The 22,152-nt window shown below is 32.4% G+C and overlaps 1 protein-coding gene across 1 annotated transcript in view; it reads right to left on the bottom strand.

The window, feature by feature from the left end:
- LOC115875312 (dorsal-ventral patterning protein Sog-like) overlaps positions 1 to 21,720 on the bottom strand; it is a 106,167-nt gene extending 84,447 nt beyond the window's left edge. Inside the window, exon 1 of the mRNA XM_030890732.1 lies at positions 20,867 to 21,720. Coding sequence (XP_030746592.1) covers positions 20,867 to 20,987 — 121 coding nt within the window. The 5' untranslated portion in view covers positions 20,988 to 21,720. The remainder of the gene's footprint in view (positions 1 to 20,866) is intronic.
- Positions 21,721 to 22,152: the final 432 nt, after the last annotated feature.

Raw genomic sequence — 22,152 nt, 5'->3', positions numbered from 1 at the left:
TCAAAATATTTTGATAATTTTTATAACAGCCCAGTCCGCTTTAAATCACATAAACTTGCCGTTTTATATTTTTTTGCAGTTTAGTTAATTAGACAGAGAACTTAAAGGGGTAAACCAATATACAGAGTGGTCCGAATTGTATTAAATTTATGTCCTAAAATGCTTCGTTTCGGAGATACAAGGTGTAGAAATTTAATTTGGAAGGGAATGCATTTGCAAAAAATAAATTGTAGGTATCTAAAACTTCAACAAACACAATCACAACAACAAAAAACAAACAAACACAACAAAAACACAATCAAAAATGCCTTTAAAGGTACGCGCACACTGACCAGAGCAGCACACGCCGCACGCGCCGCATTATTCGCTATTTTGTTTCTTTTTGCCCCTAATACACCCGTATTTGCCAATTGAATTTCTCATCAGTCGCTTTCGGAGTCCTGCGGTGATAAGCGTGTTTTTTAATATTTCTCGATAATGAATAACAACGGACAAGAAATAATTATAAGCTCCTTGCTAATAGAAGAAGAAGAAATCACGAGAAAGAATCGAAAGTTATAGGTTCGCAATATTTGCAAAAATCCAGATTATTTCCATATTTAATTGAGGATGAACTAAATTTTTTTCAATATGAGCCATGAAAAATTTGCGAACTTCCTTAGCATATTGAATTTCTAATCTCCTGTTCGCCTACCTACGTAGAGTGGAAGGAATTGCGTGTGACGTCAGCAGCACTAGCCGCATTTATCGAAAATCATTCTGGCCCAACAATGCTGGCCGCATTTTCGTCGATGCGATTCGTGCGGCTCTGGCTAGTGTGCGCACCTTCATTGAAATTAACACAAACAATATTTTTCTTCGGTCGATGCGGCGCGTACTGCGCCTGCGGCTCTGGTCAGTGTGCGCGTACCTTAAGATGACATTATGGTAAAACATCTTAATATAATACAAAAAAAAGTAAACGCAAATGTGATGTAACTATACAAATATATCAAGATTTAATGAATATAAAGATACTAAGTGAATGCATCACACATAAATTACTAATGAATATTATTGTACGCAGCATTAAGAATAAAATAAATATGTTTCTGATCAATTAAACTTTTAGTTACGTAATCGAGGGCGCGATTTTTAAATTCATTGTTGCTTACCATGGACATATTCGGTGCAGTGCTAACTAACTGGAACTTAAATTTGGCGCTGGGATTTTAAGTGGTAGCTCTGCTGTAAAAAATGTCAAGTTGCCGCATTTATTTATTTATTTCTGAGTTTTTGGTTTAAATAAATAGTGTTGTGATACTTTAAGCTTAAAAATGTTTACTAGCAGATCTAGCACTCGAACATTGTTCTTTTTAGAACCTCTTTTAGTGCAAAGTGTATAAGATAGCTTAATAGCCGTAAAAACTCTAACTTTATTAGTTTATTTGGTATGAACTGTAAGTATGGGGTATTGTTTCGTTAGCATGAAATGTCAAAAATGGTTAAGTTTATATAATAAAGTGGCATCAATTTGTAATTTCCTTATCAACAGTAAACGTTTTGTATAAGCCCGCGCGTTCAATTTTTATACCCGTAATCCTCAAGAGCCTATTGTTATAGATATTAATTTTTGCAATAAAATATTTATCTAAACGAACATAAACAAGGTCATTGAAGCAAAATTGGGTTTTTCGAAAACATTCGAATTATTGGCAACAAATTTATCATTTTGAAAATTCTATCAAAGAAAATAGCGACGCGTCAGTTATATTTTTATACGTATTTTTTTCTATTTTATCTCGAGATCGGACACTATAATTTTTTGGCGCAGGTTTTCAGCCAGTGAATTTTTAAAAACAGAACCGAACTAGTCAATAAAAGTAGATATCTGTATGTATATTTTTGAAGTGAAACATTTTTACGCGCTCTGGGAGTAAAAATTGAAGACCGCGAAACACGAAAAACTACACTTTTTCAAACATATCCTTCATATCCTACAATTTAATAGCTCTTAATAAGAAGTTTGACGTAGTCCACTATAGTGGGATGTTTGGACTGCATCTCAATGTCTCCAAGAACAAACTATTGTTTTTTTCTAAGACTCCAATAAATGCACACCTGCGTGTCAAGAGACAAACAATCGAACAAGTGACCTCAATAAAGTATTTAGGAGCTAACATCAATAGTCAGTGCGACCCGAAAAGAGAAATATTTTCAAGAATTGAGCAAGCGAGAAAAATCTTCGTGACAATTAAATCATTTTTTACAAGACGAGACCTCAGAACTCGAATGGCCAGATTCTACGTCTTCTCTGTGTTACTCTATGGATGTGAGAGCTGGACACTGGATTCACAGACCGAAAAGAGAACAGAAGCCTTCGAAATGTATGTATACAGACGGATGCTGCGAATCTCATGGGTACAAAGGATCACCAACGATGAAGTACTCCAGCGCATGCAGAAACAAAAAGAGATACTGAACACCATCAAGGAAAGAAAAATGCAATACCTGGGTCATGTGATGAGAGATAGGTAGATACGAAATACTGCGCCTCATAATAGAGGGCAAAGTGCAAGGGAAAAGATCAGTAGGAAGACGCCAGAACTCATGGCTAAAAGATTTGAGGAGATGGTTTGAACGCTCGTCTGCGGAAATCTTCCGGGCTGCAGTTTACAGAGCCACAGTTGCCATTTGGATCGCCAACCTTCGGCAGGAGAGGGTGTGATAAGAAGAAGAAGAAGAAGTTTGACTTCAAATATGAGCACTTTGACTCAAATATGCACACACAAAAGTGCACACTTTTTTTATATGGGTAGATCTTAAGAAAGATGTTTCATAAATACAATCAATCGATAAAAACACCAATCAATTAGCTTCATAAATTCCCCCCTTCAAATAGTTTAAATTAACATTCCAAGCACAACCATAGGTATGTATAATAAAGTAATTGTGTCCTCTATCCAAAAATAATCCTTTGTGCGCCACTGTATCAAACAAGAAGCGGCGCAGTTACTATTAATGTTTTATAAAAATAATTTAGTACAAACCTGCCACAATCATATATTTTGATTAAAGATTCGCGTTAAAAATCGGGAATTTGTCTCTTATATTTTGTGTGTTAAACATTATTTTGTGTGTAAAGCACCACTCATAACACATTATTCACTCCACAAAAATAATATTTTTCAGTAATTTGGTAACAAATACGAAGAAATGCCAAGAGAATATTGTTCCTGTAAAATTAAACACATTTTTTTTGAAGTTATATATGATTATTTCAGGACCGTATCAGTAGATATATTCTTAATATTTTTTTTTCTTTTGAAGATATTACTGTATAAGATAATGTGTCAAACAAACTATTATTGCTTTTTAATTAGGTACTATATTTAATAATATTATATCATCATCATCATCATAATTTTCAGCTTATTCAACCATTTTCAATTATAACGTAGCGTCATTCTCATATTTAGATACACTCTTTTTAGTTGGGCCCATTGGTGTCTATTGTTGCCTATGCGGGCCCAGGTTATCTCCGCTAATTTCCTAATATCATAGTCCCCTCTCAAGTTTCGTCTTCTTCTAGGTCTCTTAATTCCTTGTGGGTACCATGCTGTAATTGCTGTGGTCCATTTGTTGTCCGTCGTTCTTGCTAGGTGTCCTGCCCATTGCCACTTGAGGGATTTGATTTTGTGGATAACATCTATTACCTGAGTCTTTTGTCGTATCCAGTCTTTTCTTTTAGGTCTTTCTTGGTTACTCCAAGCACATTTCGTTCCATTGAGCATTGTACAACCTGCAGTTTCCTTATAATGTCCGTTTTAAGTGTCCAGGTTTCACATGCATATAGGTCTTAGGTCATAGGTTTGAATGTTTTCTTCTTTAGATAAAATGGCATTCTAGATTCCAGATTCTTCTGTTGATTTCTAGCAGTAGAGATCCAGAGCTGTATATTAGTTGACCCAAATATATAAAAGAAACTCAGAAACACACCTATGAGATTTTTTTGCGAAAAAAATTGAAAATTTGGAATTTTTTAAAAAAATTTTGGAATATTTTTAGTATTTAAAAAACATAATTTCTTGATAATATGGCAACACAGGTAATTAAATTTACATGAAAGAAAATCCAGAAAAGATCCAGTGGTTCTCAAAACTAAAACAAAAAAGCATTTTTTGTTTAAATTTTCAAAGTAAAATAACTCGGTTATTTTAAACTTATTTGTAAAATGGTAAAGAGAAACAATGTTTCTTTTGACCAGATCTACTACCCCATAAAATACTTGCACTTATTTCTAAGACACCCTGTATATTGTGTCTACTAGTTAGTTGTACATTACTTTAGTTTTTGGTAAATTCATTTTGAGACCTACTTTTTTCCTGGCTGAGATACATTAAGAAGATACATTACTGGAAGGAAATATACCCATGAAAAAATGCTTAACATTAAAATAAGTATTCATTTATCATTTTTTTATCATAAAGAAAGTATTAGTTCAACAAATCTGTTTTATTATATTCATCACAGAAAATTTTGGCCATTATACATATGTTAATTTTTGACTTATCTAACCTAAACATATTTTTTTGGTGCTACACACAGAAAAATCTAAATTAGTATTTAATTCCATAAAAATAATTAAATAGTATAATTTTTAAGATGATTTTTTCAATTAAACTTTATATGAAGTGCGGCTCTGGATTTATTTTGCAATGTTTTCCGAATGCCAAAATCACACGGTGCCATATATTATATCGCAACCTATATTTACGTACGTATTTTATATTTTATAGTTATTTACTATATCATTATGTATATTTCTCGATAGAATTATAATCCCATAATTCAGAAACATATTGGACGTCTCGTTAGAATGTGCAATTTTTTTAATAAATTAAAACTTTTACGAGGTTTCACGACCTCAGCTGATGATCCAAATAAACACGGATTTTGTTTTCCCGAAAATATAACACTCAATCTTCTTGAATAATCTCCTGTAATGAGCAGTACTAAATTAATTACTATACACGTGACAAATACCTTGTACTTCCGTTAGAACCAGGCTATTTTTCCGCCAATCTTATTAATATAGCCTTATGACCTGAATATAAAAGAGATAATTTAAGGTATAATTACAGGTAATATAGTACATGTTACCTGTGGTATAAAGGATCTTCCAATAAGCGAAATAGAAATAAAGAGATTAAATATCCCAGGTACAGAAACAAGTGTACTTGGACAAAGTGCACCTTGGATGCTGCCATATAACTGTACCTGTGCTACGCGCATCTCTCTTATATGCTGCGTATGGTATTGTAACCATCTAAGATTTGTTGATGGCACAGTTTTGATTGCCAATAGTTCTGAAGAATTACAAGCACAAATTAATGAATTAAATACAGCCAGCAATAAAGTGGGTCTCAAAATAAATTTAGCAGAAACTAAAGTAATGTATGTACATACATACATATATACAGGCCCGTTCCTGGAGTATCTGGCGCCTACGTGCAGCATTCTTTGGTGCGCCCTTTTTATATTTAAATCAATTATATATTTTAATCTTAATCTCAAAAATTTAAAGAATTTATATTCTGCGACAAACGAGCAATTTGTAATTGGAAATGTAAAAAAACTATTCTAATTAAAGTATAAAAACATTTATTAAATAAAGAAAACAAACAAAACCACAAACATATTTAGTAACAAAAATAGTACCCTAAAAAAAACTGACCCATTTTATATCAAATACATAAAAACAATAAACTAAAAATCGGAAATAATATACATGTACTGATTTCTTTCGAAAAATCGACAACTATGAAACTATGAACCCTTCCAGGACACAAACGGTACATTGTGAGACAGGAAATTATAGAGAGAAAACAAGCCTTATAACATAGGATACAACATTTTAATGAAACCTTTCCATAAAATCAGTAAAATGAAAAATATACGAAATAATATACATGTACTGATTTATTTCGAAAATCGACAACTATGAAACTATGAACCCTTCCAGGACACAAACGGTACATTGTGAGACAGGAAATTATAGAGAGAAACAAGCCTTATAACATAGGATACAACATTTTAATGAAACCTTTCCATAAAATCAGTAAAATGAAAAATATACGAAATAATATACATGTACTGATTTCTTTCGAAAATCGACAACTATGAAACTATGAACCCTTCCAGGACACAAACGGTACATTGTGAGACAGGAAATTATAGAGAGAAACAAGCCTTATAACATAGGATACAACATTTTAATGAAACCTTTCCATAAAATCAGTAAAATGAAAAAATATACGAAATAATATACATGTACTGATTTATTTCGAAAATCGACAACTATGAAACATGATCCCGTTCTCGACACAAACGGTAAATTGTGAAACAGGAAATTGTAGAGCGAAACAAGCCCTATAACATAGGATAGAACATTTTAATGAACAGTGCTTTCCATAAAATCAATAAAATGAAAAAAAATACGAAATAATATACATGTACTGATTTCTTTCGAAAATCGACAACTATGAAACTATGATCCCTTCCCCGACACAAACGGTATATTGTGAGACAGGAAATTGTAGAGCGAAACAAGCCCTATAACATAGGATAGAACATTTTAATGAACAGTGCTTTCCAAAAAATCAATAAAATGAAAAATATACGAAATAATATACATGCACTGATTTCTGTAAAATCGACAACTATGAAACTGTGATCCCTTCCCCGACACAAACGATATATTGTGAGACAGGAAATGTAGAGAGAAACAAGCCCTATAACATAGGATACAACATTTTAATGAACAGTGCTTTCCATAAAATAAATAAAATAAATAGATGAGTTCAATGTGTTGCCGGCAGATTGCCCTAGACTTGTTTATTCGGTGCGGCCAACGCAAAAAAGACGCTAAGCAAACTTTATCCTATGATGTATGTTTAAGTATTTGTTTATTAACAAGAAAGCGCATCGGTTTTTTGTGACAAAGTACTGATTGACACTTTTTTGCGCCCCCAAAATGTACGCTCGCCCGGAACGGCCCTGCATCTAAACTGCCATTACTAGCTGACGAGTATTCGAGACGCATCAGAAGATGGTCACGCAAGGCATTTTCTTTCATGAGCTTTTCTGTGACTGAAAAGCCCGATACGTGATGTTATCTGCCTACCGCACTCCGGACATTCAAAAATCTCATTGCTTTGTTGCCTCTTTACTTTTTGGTTGTCGCTGTTATAACTGAGTTTACAATTTTTCTCCATTGAGTTCTATTGTGAGCTGCTTCTTCCCACTCATTCTGCATGTTAATCCCCTTTAAGTTTTCGTGGAAAATGTCCTTGTACCTTTTCAGTTGTCCACCCGGCCTCCACTCACCGTATGTACAACGAACTAGTGAAAAGAAAAGACATTCTAATAAATAACACAACACTGGAAATAGTAGAAGAATATATATATTTGGGATAACTAATAGACAGCTCGGGATCTCTACTACCAGAAATCAACAGAATAATTAAGGTAGCATGGAGTACCTATGGAAGAAATTCAATCATATTCAAATTTAGAATGCCACTATATCTAAAGAAAAACATTCGACCAATGTGTACTACCAGTCATGACCCACATGCGAAACCTGGACACTTAAAACGAACATCATAAGAAAACTGCACGTCGCACGACGCTCAGTGGAACGAATTTTGCTGGGAATAACCAAGACAGACCGTAAAAGAATAGGGTGGATAAGACAAAAGACCCAAGTGATGTCATCTACAGAGTCAAATTCCTCAAATGGCAATGGGCAGGACACCTGGTAAGAAAAACGGACACACAGATGGACTACAAAAATTACAGAATGGTACTCACGAGGAATTAAAAGATCTAGAAGAAGAACGAACCTGAGATCGGACCGTGATATTAGGAAATTAGCAGGGATAACTTGGGTCCGCATAACCAACAATAGACAACAATGAGCCCAACTACAAAGAGATTATATAAATATGTGATGGAGGCCACAACCATAATTGGAAATGGTTGGATAAGCTGAGAATGATGATGATGATGAATAGTTTCAGATAATAACTGGAAAATTTACACATTTTTAATTAAGTAGTCTCTCTCTTAATTATATTTTTACTTCTAAACTTAAACGTTATTCAAAGATTTATTATAAATGAATAAAAAGTAAAAGATAATAAAAATTAACAAAACCGAATGGTATTATGAAAGTTGGAGATATTACACAAGTTGAAAGATTCCTGGAATGGAGCAGACTTATGAATTAAATGAATCTAATTTTGGAAACCATTCGCATATGTTTAAAATTGTCCGCTAGGAAACACCTTTCATTAAGTGCTATTTTTACGAATTTTTCGACAAAACTCGCCGTGGCCTTGTATTAGTGTACTATCATCAATTGTAGTAAGCAAACGTTCATTTTGGCAATGAGTGGCGACTACATAACGCAGATGACGAAATTGTCTTTTTTTTCGTTTATTAAGAATCCAAAAAAATGTTAATCCAGTTATAGATTTGTAAGGGCAACCTGGGAAAAATAAAACGGTAAAGGGTTTTTATCTGAAGCATTACGTCATACAATCCATTTTTTTTGTAAAACTCACAGATAAATTAAATATAACCTCAATTCATATTCGAACAAATATCTGACATCACGAAATCTACATTCTAAACTTGGTAAACATATAGATATTTTTTAATTGTAGCGCTCATTACGTCATTTTTTAATATAATTTCGCTACACGTGACAAAAGCAGTTTAAAAAAATGAGAACTAAAATGTCAAATTAATGATTTCAGTAATGTACGATTATAAAAATTAATATAAAATGTTTATTAAGTAAGTTGGTGAATGAATTAACCTTAGGCGTAGAATATTTTTATATTCGTCTATTAAAGCAGACATTTTATCTTATCTGATATTATGATGTTTAAATATATGTATTAATATGACATTGTTTAATGAAAATATTTTAAAATCTTTTCGTAATCTACATGTTTATAGATCATAAGTACACGTTCTCAAGTAGAACTAATGGAAGAATTACATAAAAAAAAACTATTTGATAAAGATATTACCAAATAATTAATCTTATTATATATTTTTTTCAATAAATGGTAAAGAAATTTAAGTCAAAGTGTCTCCCTTTTACTGCCAGAACTAGTATTGCATAGGCTTGGTCTTAGCGCATTTCAGTTTTCAGTTGATTCAAAAAATTCCGACCGCGGCGCTGTATACGGCAGAAATCACAAATTCTCGGTATGTATTTCACACCCTCTCGGTTACAGTTCATGTTGATCGCATTAAAATAATATTAAAATTGTGGTTTGTCCATAATATTTAAGTATTTTAGTTTTTTGCTATGTAGTAGTTCAGACTATAAAACACTTAGATACGAGGTTTGTGTGATGTGACGCTGTTTCGAGTAATAAAAAATAAAAATAAAATTACAGAAAAATGTTAGGCTATTGTAGCGTTATTGGGTGCAATACCATTCAATAACTCAACTTTCCCAGATATTCAAGTCACCCGTAACAACATTATTTGTAGTTTCATAGTTTCTTACACCTATTTGATCAAAAGCAAAAATGGATTCAAGCAGTCCGACAAAACAAGTGAGTAAATAAATAAATAAATTCATTTGTGTTTGTCAAAAACTCTAAGGTGATTGGCCGGGCCGAGGGGTGTCTCACTCGGGTAAAAAATGTACACGTACTGCCAAAATATCCTTCCACTGCTAAGCGACTGCCAATGACTATGAAGAAGACTGCCTATGACTGCCATGTAATTACTGCCAATGACTGCCAGCGACTGCCAAGAAAATGTACAGGTAATTCCAATAGTGAGACACCCCTCGGGCCGGGCTTAATAGTTGCCTGCTAGGGCTAGACACAAGTGGTCGCGTATGCTCCGTCCGGATGAGCTATCTTGAAAAAACATCGGCGCGGACGGTCCGCTCCATCTGAAAACGCTGTAAATGTTTTATGGACATCTTCTAAAATAATTATTACATTTAAAAAAAATCCATTACAGCCGAAATAGCCCCAATTATGACAACACTAGCAAAACCGGCAATTAAAACTGTATGCCCGCTACCGTAGTTGAATTCATCTATTTTTTTTAGCTGGAATAATAATAAATTATAATACAAGTTAGACTTTATGAAGTTATCAAAATATTTACTTCTTTATTTTTATTTTTGAATTTTCACAAATTTTACTTCTAACACTTTTAGAATAGTGACACCTATAGTAAACTTTTCGTATACTCGCTATTTAAACTCTTGTATTTGTATATATTAGTTGTTTACGATATTGTCCGATGGTGGCAGCACCGGCGGAGAATGCACCAAGCCTATAGACAGGACCTACTTAGTTACCGATACATTTTAGAGCTGTAGATATCTAGATATGTTATCAATATAAATCTTCTTCTCATGGCATTTACATATTTATGTATAAAAATTCTACAACATCCCGATTTCTATTAGAGTTTAAAATAATTGTAAATATTTTTTTTATTAATTAGTACATATACAGGGTGATACAAATTTGAGGTACGAACATTGGTATCTCGGTAACCGTAATAGATACGAACATGGTTAAATTGGGGCAAAGTTGAGTTTTGGGATGCTCACCAAGATGCCATCAAAAAGGTTTTAAAAATTTCACGGATTGCCGAGTTTTTTTGAAAAAACGGATTTTTTTGAAAATGAATTTTTTTTTCTGTCGTTTCTTTTAAGAAAATCAAAAAACTAATTGCAGATTCTCATAGCCACTTTATTAGGGTTATCTGATGGTATTTTTAAATTTTCAAATTAGCTGATAATTTGTAAGATACAGAGGCCAAATTAATTTTTTTAAATACGGACCTGCATATTTTATTTCAGATTTTGAAAGAACTCGGCCTCCTGAGTATAACGATATGCCACACTTTATAGGTCCATATTTAAAAAAATTAAGTTGGCCTCTGTATCTCCCAAATTATCAATCAGCTAATTTGAAAATCTAAAAATACTATCAGACAGCCCTTATAAAGTGGCTATGAGAATGTGCAATTAGTTTTTTGATTTTCTTAAAAGTAACGACAAAAAAAAATAAAATTCATTTTCAAAAAAAAAAATATTTCTTTCCAAAAAACTCAGCAATCCTTGAAAATTTTAAAACTTTTTTGATGACATCTTGGTGAACTATTACGGTTACGAAATACCAATGTTCGTACTTCAAATTTGTAGCACCCTGTATTTATATTCCTATACCTCCCTTTTTGATATTGTTTTTATGTTTATGTAGCCTTCAGAAAATGAATTAATGAACATCCATCGTTCTATGTAAGAAGAATAAAAAAAGACGATGCGTAAAGCCTGTCTGGAGTGTTTTTAACACGGTCTGGTAAGTGAGTTCAGGCGGACCTCAAATAAAATAGCACTTTTCCACGTCCAAATTTTTAATTTAAAAATATCCCGTTTCGACTGGCCAAATTTATTTATTATTTTGGTTGACTGCTCACATTTTTCCTCATTTTTAATCCCAGACGGCCGTCGTCTAGAGGACGGTCCTCAATCGGAGGAAAACATTAGGGATGTACATTTCGTAGAATAAAAATATCGATATAAAATCGTTTTCAATTTTGTCTACAAAACGATATTTTTTGAATATTTCATAATATCAAATTTCGATGTATTTATTGTATAATATAGAGGGTGAGTTTTAAATAAGTGCAAATATTTTCAGGGCTGGTTAGATCTCGATAAAAGGAACATATTTTCTCTTTACCATTTTTTTTTCAAATTAGTCCAAAAGTCCAAAATAACCGAGTTAATTTACTTTGAAAGTTTCAAAAAAAAATGTTTTTTGGATACATTTTGAGAACCACTGGATCTTTTCTGGGTTTTCTTTCTTTTAAATTTATTCTACTATCTATGTTGCCATATTATTAAGAAATTATATTTTTTAACTAAAAACTATTTTTTTAAATCCCAATTTTCAATTCTTTTTTCGCGAAAAACATCTTATAATCATGTTTCTGGGATCGAAATATTATTACTTATATAAGACTCACCCTGTATAACGGATTTTTCTCTTAGATTTATCAATTTGACAGTTTACTAAAATTTTAATTTAAAGCCTAACTTTCATGCATCCGAATTTAGGACAGAGCCTAGTCTTGGTAATCTTTCCGCAAGACTCTTGCAAATCTTGCATCTTTTGAATAGATTTTCACTAGAGGGGTGAGTCTTAAATAAGTGGAAATATGTTAGGGGTAGTATATTTCGACCCCAGAAACACTATTATGAGTTTTTTTTCGCGAATTTTTTTTTGAAAATTTGGAATTTAAAAAAAAATTGAAATTTTTTTTAGTTTTTAGTTAAAAAAAACAAAAATTCTTGATAATATGGCAACGTAGGTAGTAGATTATATTATACAAGAAAGACAATTCAGAAAAGATCCAGTGGTTCTCAAAATGTTTTCCTAAAATTTGCTAAAATTTAGCAAATTTATTTTTTTTGGATTCTTCCCCAGAATGAAATCTACCAGTCCTAAAAATATTTGCACTTATTTAAGACTAACCCTGTATAGAAAGTCTTTAAATAAGTACTATTTATAGTAATTTAATCCAAATAGGAAGAAATTATTAGAATATACCGGGTGCATCTCAAAAGTGGCTCACCCATATAACTTTTTTATTTTTTCAGATAAAAAAAACAAGATTTAGTATGTTAGTATATGATATAAATTAATATAAATTAGGATTGATTGACCTATGCAATTGTTTTCGGTCACTTCCTGTTTCACCAGAAATGACTACAACTTTTGATTTTTAAATGGCATCCTCGGTATTTTTCACTTTATTCGATAAAAAATGACACTCGGAATAGAATGACATATCATATGTCAACTTTTGACATATTCACTCAAAAACAGAGAGATAGATAGAGTGCCATGGCTGTGTTCAAAGCACTAATTTTTAATCAAGAAGCCTTTTTTAATCAAGGAGCCTTTTTTAATCAAGGACACTTTTTAAACAAAAAACCATATGCGAAAATGTCAAAAGTTGACATATGATATGTCATTCTATTCAGAGTGTCATTTTCTATCGAATAAAGTAAAAAAATACCGAGATCTAATTTATGTCATATACTAACATACCAAATCTCGTTGTTTTAATTGAAAAGACAAAGTTATAGGGATAAGCCACTTTTGAGCCGCACCCGGTATATCACACGAAAATTTTTATTTTTCAATATATTATATTGAATGAGTATTTCTTTCTTAAAAATGTTATGCAGTAATCGGGAAAACAATATATGATATTAAATCTAAACAATAATTTTGAATAAGTAGGTAAGTACAGGGACATCATTTTAAGTGTCTCACTCGATTTATAATTTTCCTGTTTGGTATTTAAAGATAATAGAAAGATTTTCTAATGTAATTTTTTGCGAGGATGCCGATTTTCTACATTAAATTTTTTAAAACGTCAATTTTGACAGATACGACGCCATCTTGATTTTTTTTAAATGGAAACCCCATCAAATTTTAACATTGCCTGGTAGACAAATTTTAGCTAATTGATGATAAATTTTAGCTGAAATTGACAGCTAATTTCAAAAATATATAGTTTAGTATACTTCGCACTTACCGTTTTCGATATACAGTGGATTTAAAAATGAATTGTTCAAGAATCATTTTAAGTGTCTCACCCAATTTAAAATTTTCCTCTTTTCTATTTTAAGATAGTAAAAAGATTATTTAATGTAATTTTTCGCGAGGATGCCGATTTTCTACATTAAAATTTAATTGGAAAAAATCGAAATAAAAATGAAACTTCCACACCGTGTATCTCCGAAACTAAGCATTGTAGGACATATATTTATACGAGCTTTTTTACTTATTTTTATCTGCAGAATATGCTGCCGAAGTTTCCGGAATACAGTTCGGACCACCCTGTATATAAAAACTTTTTTGAAAATTTAGTTTTAAAATGCTAGTCATTTATCATAAGATAGGTCAATTTATGTAAATTTCATGTATTTGGATACAAATGCCACTCAGTTGTAAGTGAATGGCATTCATATTCAAATACATCAAAATTAGAGAAATTCTTGATTTCAACCCCCTGTACATAGAAAATGGTAAATGGAATGTATACTAAACTATATATTTTTGAAATTAGCTAAAATTTGCGTACCGGGCTGTGTTAAAATTTGATGGGGTTTCCATTTAAAAAAAATCAAGATGGCGTCGTATCTGTCAAAACTGACGTTTTAAAAAATTTTAATGTAGAAAATCGGCATCCTCGCGAAAAATTACATTAAAATATCTTTTTACTATCTTAAAATAGAAAAGAGGAAAATTTTAAATTGGGTGAGACACTTAAAATGATTCTGGAACAATTCATTTTTAAATCCACTGTATATCGAAAACAGTAAGTGCAAAGTGTACTAAACTATATATTTTTGAAATTAGCCAAAATTTGTCTACCGGGCAGTGTTAAAATTTGATGGGGTTTCCATTTAAAAAATATAAAGATGGCGTCGTATCTGTCAACACTGACGTTTTAAAAAAATTTGGTGTAGAGAATCGGCATCTTCGCGAAAAATTACATTAGAAAATTTTTCTACTATCTTTAAATACCAAACAGGAAAATTATAAATCCAGTGAGACACTTAAAATGATGTCCCTGTACATAATGTACATAATTTCTTTTATCATATAAACGTAGAAAAAAATACAAGTCTCTTACAAACTTGGTCTTGGTCCAGCGGAAGTCTCGCACTGGTCGGGTTTGGTCTTGGTTCTGCTTTTTGTGCAATATTAAGACTTAGACCAGTCTCGTACAGCACTGCATTTTTGACCCAGTGGCTTCCTCTTGATGTACACGGTTCATTTACATTCATTTTTTTTTTTCATATTAAATTAGAAGTTTATATGTATATGTAACTTAATACGAGAACAAATCAACGAGTTGTAACATTCGATGAGAAACGGCAATATAGATAAGTGCTTGGTATCAGAGACTTGGTATCAAATTAAACAAATTGCTGAGCAAATTGCCTATGTAGGAAAGTTGTTGCCTGGAGAGAAACAACAATTTTGATCAGGTAGATGTAAATGACCTAGTAGTATCAAATATTAACGAATTCATTGAAGAACTCAAAAAAAAAGAAGCAGATTAAAAAAATAAAGATGAAGCCCTTAGAAAGAAGAACAACAACTCTGAAAATGATCAAGCTGAAATGAAATCTGTACACAAATATCTTACCATGGCACATGATCCCGTATAGATATCCAAGTTTTTATATTTAAATAAAATTACTGTAACCTTTAAAACACTAGGACAAGAATGGTTATATATCAATATTTTTAATAGTATCGATATTTTGATGAATCGATGTTTTTAGACATCCCTAGAAAACCGATTTAATTTATTTTCGACCGATGCGACGGTCGCGTCGACCTCGATTTGTAATATTCGGATTACTATTATTTACATGAATCACGTGCACTTTTTTCTTTCTGTAAGCCTTTTCGAAAATAGTGGACTTCAAAAAAATAACAGGTGTACGATTTATGGCTTCAAAATGGAAGCGATATATCAACCCCGCGTTCTCAAAAGATGCGGAATCAAAATTTTGTTGAAAATTAATATCCTTCCTGTCGCGGAAAATTATTTTACATATTTACAAATTTCAAAAACGCAAAAAAACAAAAATTTGCAAAAAATAAAAAATATCATCTTAGTAAAACTGAAGTGTAATCATTTTAGATTGAGCATTTTAATTTTTTCCAGTTGTTGGGATCCCGGGATTTAATATCTGGATTTCGACGATAAACATACATCGGGATGCCGGGATCCTCAAATCCCGAAAGTTTGGAAACCATAATCGTTCCATATTTGTTTCAGTCCGTTGGTCTATCAATAGTTGGAAGAACCGCGATCCCTGGTATAATATGTTTGGTATAAACCGTATGACCACAATTCCTCCTGTGACAAAGTCATAAATCTTTCGAACTTTGTGCCTATAAGGACTAAATAAATTTTTAAACTTTATATATTTACGAATTTAAGTGATGTGATAAACAACTCCGAATATATTTCTGAGCTCATAATGTTTGTATCAGTTTTATAAATAATAACTGCGATTGAAAAGATATTAATATCCAACGATATGAATATTAAGTTAGATACATCTCCAAGTATATATCTTATAAATATCCCGATGATGTATATGATAACTTCAGTTAAGTAATCTAGAGCAATAAGTACAATAGTGGAGTAAGGAACGTTTGAATTTTAATAAAAACCAATTAACAATAATAACAATGTTTTAAAAAAATATATTTATAGGCTAGGTCAGTCTTAAGAAACTGCAAATATATTTGCACAGGATTAGGAGCGCCTTAAGAATTCAGCACAGGATTAGCAGCGCCTCAAGAGCATTCTGGAAATTAAAAGACAGGGTTTTCTACAATCATGACCTGAGTACAAAAACGAAACTTGCAGTGTATCGAACAATTATAATCCCCACCATGTTATATGGGAGCGAAACCTGGGTGCCGTACCGCCGACACATGAACGCATTAAACAAGTTGCAACAGAGACATCTTGACAACTCTTAAGAATCCGGTGGTTCCGTCATATCTCAAACGTATCGGTCCTTGAAAAAGCTAACTGCGAGAGTATTGAAGTCATGGTTACAAAATCCCGCTTAAGATGGGCTGGTCATGTATGCAGAATGCAAGAAATACCAAAATCTCTGCTTTACGGTGAGCTTGTAGACGGTAAGAGGAGGCCGGGTGGACAACTCAAAAGGTACAAGGACATTTTCCACGAAAACTTAAAGGGGATTAACATTCAGAATCATTGGGAAGAAGCAGTTCATAATAGAACTCAATGGAGAAGAATTGTAAACTCAGTTAACAGCGACAACCAAAAAGTAAAGAGGCAACAAAGCAATGAGATTTTTGAATTTCCGGAGTGCGGTAGGCAAACAACATCACGTATCGGGCTTTTCAGTCACAGAAAAGCTCATGAAAGAAAACGCCTTGCGTGATCATCTTTTGATGCGTGTCGAATACTCATCAGCGAGTAATGGCAGTATGTATGTATGTTGTATGTATGAATGAATGTATGTATGTAAATAAGTGCAAATATATTTAGGGGTATTATACTTCCACCACAGGCACACTTCTATGAGTATTTCTTAGCAACCTGCTTCTTACTACACTATACCACACACACACAAACTAAATTAGATTTAGGTTAGTCTGTGACTATACCAAAAAAAAATCTAAATCGGGATTTCGAAGATAAACATAAACCGGGATCCCGAAATCCCAGTTCAGGACCCCTATCCCCTAAAGATATTACAGCATATTGATGTGAAAGGAAGCTTCTGCAAGCATTAAACCATATATCCCAGCATATATTGGTATCTGATAGTCGCGCCAACAATAAATCAAATAATTTTGACGCAAAAATATATCTGTGAACGCACTCCAATATTTTATCACATAATTGTGTTCATTTAGATTTAAAAACAATAAGTTTTACGTGATGCTTAGCATGTAGACTTATATGATCTTGGAATAATATAACAATACATTCTTAGAAGATCAAAGAATATAATATAAAATTTTACAATGAATAATTATTTATTTTTGTATCAATAATTTCTCAGATATTATACAAAAGTCACATAGAGTAATAAAGCTAACTATTTTAAATTCAAAAATACATTTACCACCTGCTGCTATACTACAGTATCCTAATTGTAGGGAAAACCCTGCGCAACCCGATACTTTTATTATACAATTATTCACACTTAGTGTTGTATTTGTTCGGTTAGGTAAATTTATTAGAATATAGACCCCATCAGTTAATAGTCGGTGCCCCAATAAAATAAAAGCGCTTCTATAACCTAACCAACAACCCAAACCATTTTTATCTTCTGATGAATTTAAATTTGGTATTGGCAAAGCTAGAGTAATGCTTCATTCTACCAAATAAAACAAAATAAAACACTCTCAGTTTTAATCATCTGCTGATGATGCTAACATAGGTAGCGAAACGCGCGTCCAGTGTAAAAGTAAAAGTGTTTTGGTGTATTGTGGTGATTTAGTGTTTTATTTTGTTGGGTAACATCAAAGTTTCCAAACCCAATTGTAATTAATTTTTCCAAACCTTAGCTAAAAATCATATTTCATCGAGGTCAGGTGTAAAAGAATATTTTTGAATTGCCTCTACTAGAAACATTGGCGTAACTACAGGGGTGCCCGGAGGTGCCGGGCCCCCCTCAGGTACAGCTGGGCACCCCCCAGAGAAATCCTGAATTATGACTCTTGGCTACGTATTAATTTTTATTTGCTTGTGATGCAATAAAAATGACGTTTTCTAGTTTTGTTTAGTTAATATTATTTTGTTGTGTTCAAAAAATGTGTTAATTTTTATTTTTTTGAACACGGTTTGATAACCAAGTCTATGAAATTTATTGATAGAGAAATTCATGTAAACGTTTTATTAAAAAATGAGTTTTTTAAAATTATTTTTCATTAAAAAAAAGCCCTAGGTTGGCCTGGGATTGAGCCCAGGAGGGGCGGGCTCAACTTCAGCTCCCCCCCCCAGGCCCACTCCAGGATAAATTGCTAATTACGCTAACGACTAGAAATCTATTAAAAATGCAATACTTGCACGAGTCTAGCAGCAAAACCTCTGCAAGGTCTTATCCCAAAAACGTTGTTTCGAGAAAGCTATATGCATTGCTATTAGCAAATATTTGAAGCGTTTTTTACAAAAAACTATGCCCATTAAGTGGAATTATTGTTTTTTATCTCGTTTTTCTTGAAATAAAAATTAATATTTAATTTTTGAAGAGAAAAAACACAAAAATAATTCGGATAATTTTTTCGGATTCGGTTTTGTTGCAGCATGATGCATATTGCGGGTTTTGATACAGCAAAATATTTGCATCCTAACTTGATTTTTTAGACATACTATTTTATTAAAATTAGGTAAGCATTTGAAATGGATAAGACGTCAGTAGTAATATTATACTTGTGTAAAAAAACTATGCAAAAATGCGGGATTTGCAACAATAATGACAATAAAAAGCAAATATAAGAGGATAAGATGGATTTTGCTGCAGTAACGTAATTTGCAATGAATTTTATATAGGAATATGCGATTTTGCTGCAGTTTGGGACTATTTCTATGTTGATTTCAGGGTCCACTATTAGGTATATATGATTAGGCCATTTTTTAAAGTGAATAAGTGGATAAGGCGGGTTTTGCAACTTGACGACTCACTTATTATTATGTGCAAGACCAAGATACTCTTAGTCTCACATTTGCTCATGTCTATTTTTAATGGAAAAAGTAAGTGGCAATAAAATGTTTATTATGTGTTTTATTTTTTTCTCCCTTTTTTGTAGCAATGAAAGTGAATATGTTAACTAACCTTTAAACTGAGCCCAAACTGTTGCACTCTCATCCCAAATCACAACTTAAATGAAACAATAGACGACTGTTAAATTTAAAATTAATATAATTTATAAACCAAAACCCACTTGATTAATATAGTTATTTATTAAGAATACTGTAGGTATAAATAGGAAAAAAATTATTTATACAAATTTAAAGACTCTTATTTTCCTCCTATTCCTCCTATGTAATACAACTAACTATGTGGTAAATTTAAGTTTAAAATGAAGTTTAAAATTAAAACTGGACATACCTCCTATTTTATTTCATTTAGAATACTCTATCAACAGGAGGTATTAAATAAATAACTGTATCAACTACGCTTTTTATTGTAATCAAGAACTTCAAGAGGCGTAAATTGATAGTTATGTACATGAATGGATTAGCCTTGTGTGGCCCAACGGATACTTGCAGAAAGCCGATAATAAATAACGTTTAATATAATTTATGTTGAAATTGGCAGTCGGTGTCAAAGGTTAGCGCCTAAGGAATATGCAGGAATACGATAATTTTTCTAGGAAGCCGATAAAATTTATGTTCTCTGCATTCAGATTGGCGTGGCGCTAGAGTAATAAATTCTATATTGAGTTGCATTCGATATTTTGGTGAAGGTTAAAACTGCTTTTTGGCGATAACGTACGATTTTTTCACTAGAGGTTAAAGGTAACGAAAATTATTGGAACATAAATTACAAGGATCTTTAATTACTAGTAATAATCATTAATTATATTCCATTTCGTATTTTGGTTATAACATTTTCAAAAAAAATAAATAACTTAAAAAAGTTAATAGTACAAATAAACCGATAAAATAATGAATAAATTGATAAGTAAAAATGTGCCAGTCAGTCAAATATGTTTAACAACTTAAACAGTTGCATATTATAGCTTGAACATTTTCCCACGCATATTTTAGTTATTCAATAAATGTGTGTTTAGCTAAAACTAGCCTGAAGATTATTATAAAACGCATTTAATTATTATATTTATATTTTCACGAACGAAATGTATATGCAAAACATTTGAAGTTATATTTAAATATATTATTGTTAAATGAAATTTTTAAATGTTACTATGGAGTTATAAAAGACCGCTAAGAGAAAATATAAATAAAAAAGTTTTCTTTGAAAATATTTGCACCTAACGTATGGTGTTAGTCAACACAATAAAAAGGCGTTTAAAGGTAAATATTCGACCTTTAATCGATGTATCGACTTACGTCAAGTTTACCGGTTAAAAAAATAACGCTCTATTAAATTGCACACATATTTGCAATAAGATATATTATGTTGAAAATGTCGATATCTGAATATAAGTAATATCGCAGACGGTGTTTGTTTTGTTGTTATTTTTTTATCGTTAATAAATATTACACTTACCAGCAGCTTTATTTTTTGGAGTGAGATCGTCGTCCTTGAGCGGTGATTTGGTTCTGGCACTAACCACTCCAACGAGGGAGACGAATAAAAAGAACCAAACAAAGTACCGTAACATATCCATTTTTTTTTCTTTTTAGTATAGAAAAATGTTTAGCACTAAGAAGAACGGCCGCACTGACACACAGATCACAAAAAAAATCGTCCTCTATTAAAACTCCTTTTCCGAGAGCAAACGAAAATGAGCTAGAGAAAAATTTATACGTGAAACATATTTTCCACGCCGGGCGAATCTATTTATGTAATACACACAATGACAAAAATTGTGACGTTTGAAACGCTTTGCAAGCGCTGACTATACTGGCCGAGAAGAAAGTTAAGCGTGGTGCTATGTAGTGTTCCCCTACTCTGAGCCGCGTGTGGCTTGACTGAGTCGGGCCGATGCTCATTTGATCCTGCTGGAAGGACTAAAGGATTCTCTCGTAGTAAGAGGCTCGGTGTGCCCTCCGGATTCGGCCAATCGCCGCGCTCGGACACCTCACTAGGCCGACGGTTCTGCGTTCTGATTGGTGGCGCGCAACCCGAAATTCTTCGTTTCCATGACGATGACGGATTACGAGCATAATCCGAAAAGCTTTGGCGGGATGTCGTGCAGCAGAAAGACGGACGGTACTGACCAAACACGAACACAAACACACACTGTCGACGTAGGCACGTACGGTACGACCGAAATTCCACCGACAGGTCCGCTTCACACTTCAAAAAGACAGTTTTACATGTAGTAGTGTTTTTAAGTCGACGTTCTTATCTTATCGGGGAGATTAGACGGAATGTATCCTAGTCAGTGTTTTATTTATTCTGTGAGTTTCATAAAATTATTTTAAAAAAATGTAAAAAATAAAGTTCTGTACAGATAAAAACAAGTCTCTGATTAATTTGATATAGGAAGCAAAAAAACAAACCAAACCAAACTAAACTTAACAATAATTAATTTATTTTTTAAAATATATTATACATACTGTATACATGAATCACAATAAATGTATTTTTCTACGGCGGGGGCTGTCAATTATTCTGTCAAATTAATTTCAAGATATTTGAACTCGAAATTCGCGTTTGTTTAAATTCGTTTTATAAAAATGTGCCAATCTAAGCCCATCTCCCCTTTTTGATATACATAGGCGTCTCTTCTTTATTTTACTTCATATACGTCGGATAAAGGTGAAGTCGCCTATATTGAATTTTAGAAAAAATTTATACAAAAAGTTGTAAATATTTAGCACAAAAAG

The sequence above is a fragment of the Sitophilus oryzae genome, unplaced genomic scaffold (assembly GCF_002938485.1).
Source record: "Sitophilus oryzae breed Bouriz unplaced genomic scaffold, Soryzae_2.0 scaffold_1372_pilon_pilon, whole genome shotgun sequence".
NCBI lineage: Eukaryota > Metazoa > Arthropoda > Insecta > Coleoptera > Curculionidae > Sitophilus > Sitophilus oryzae.
This window is presented reverse-complemented; position numbering and strand designations above follow the sequence as displayed.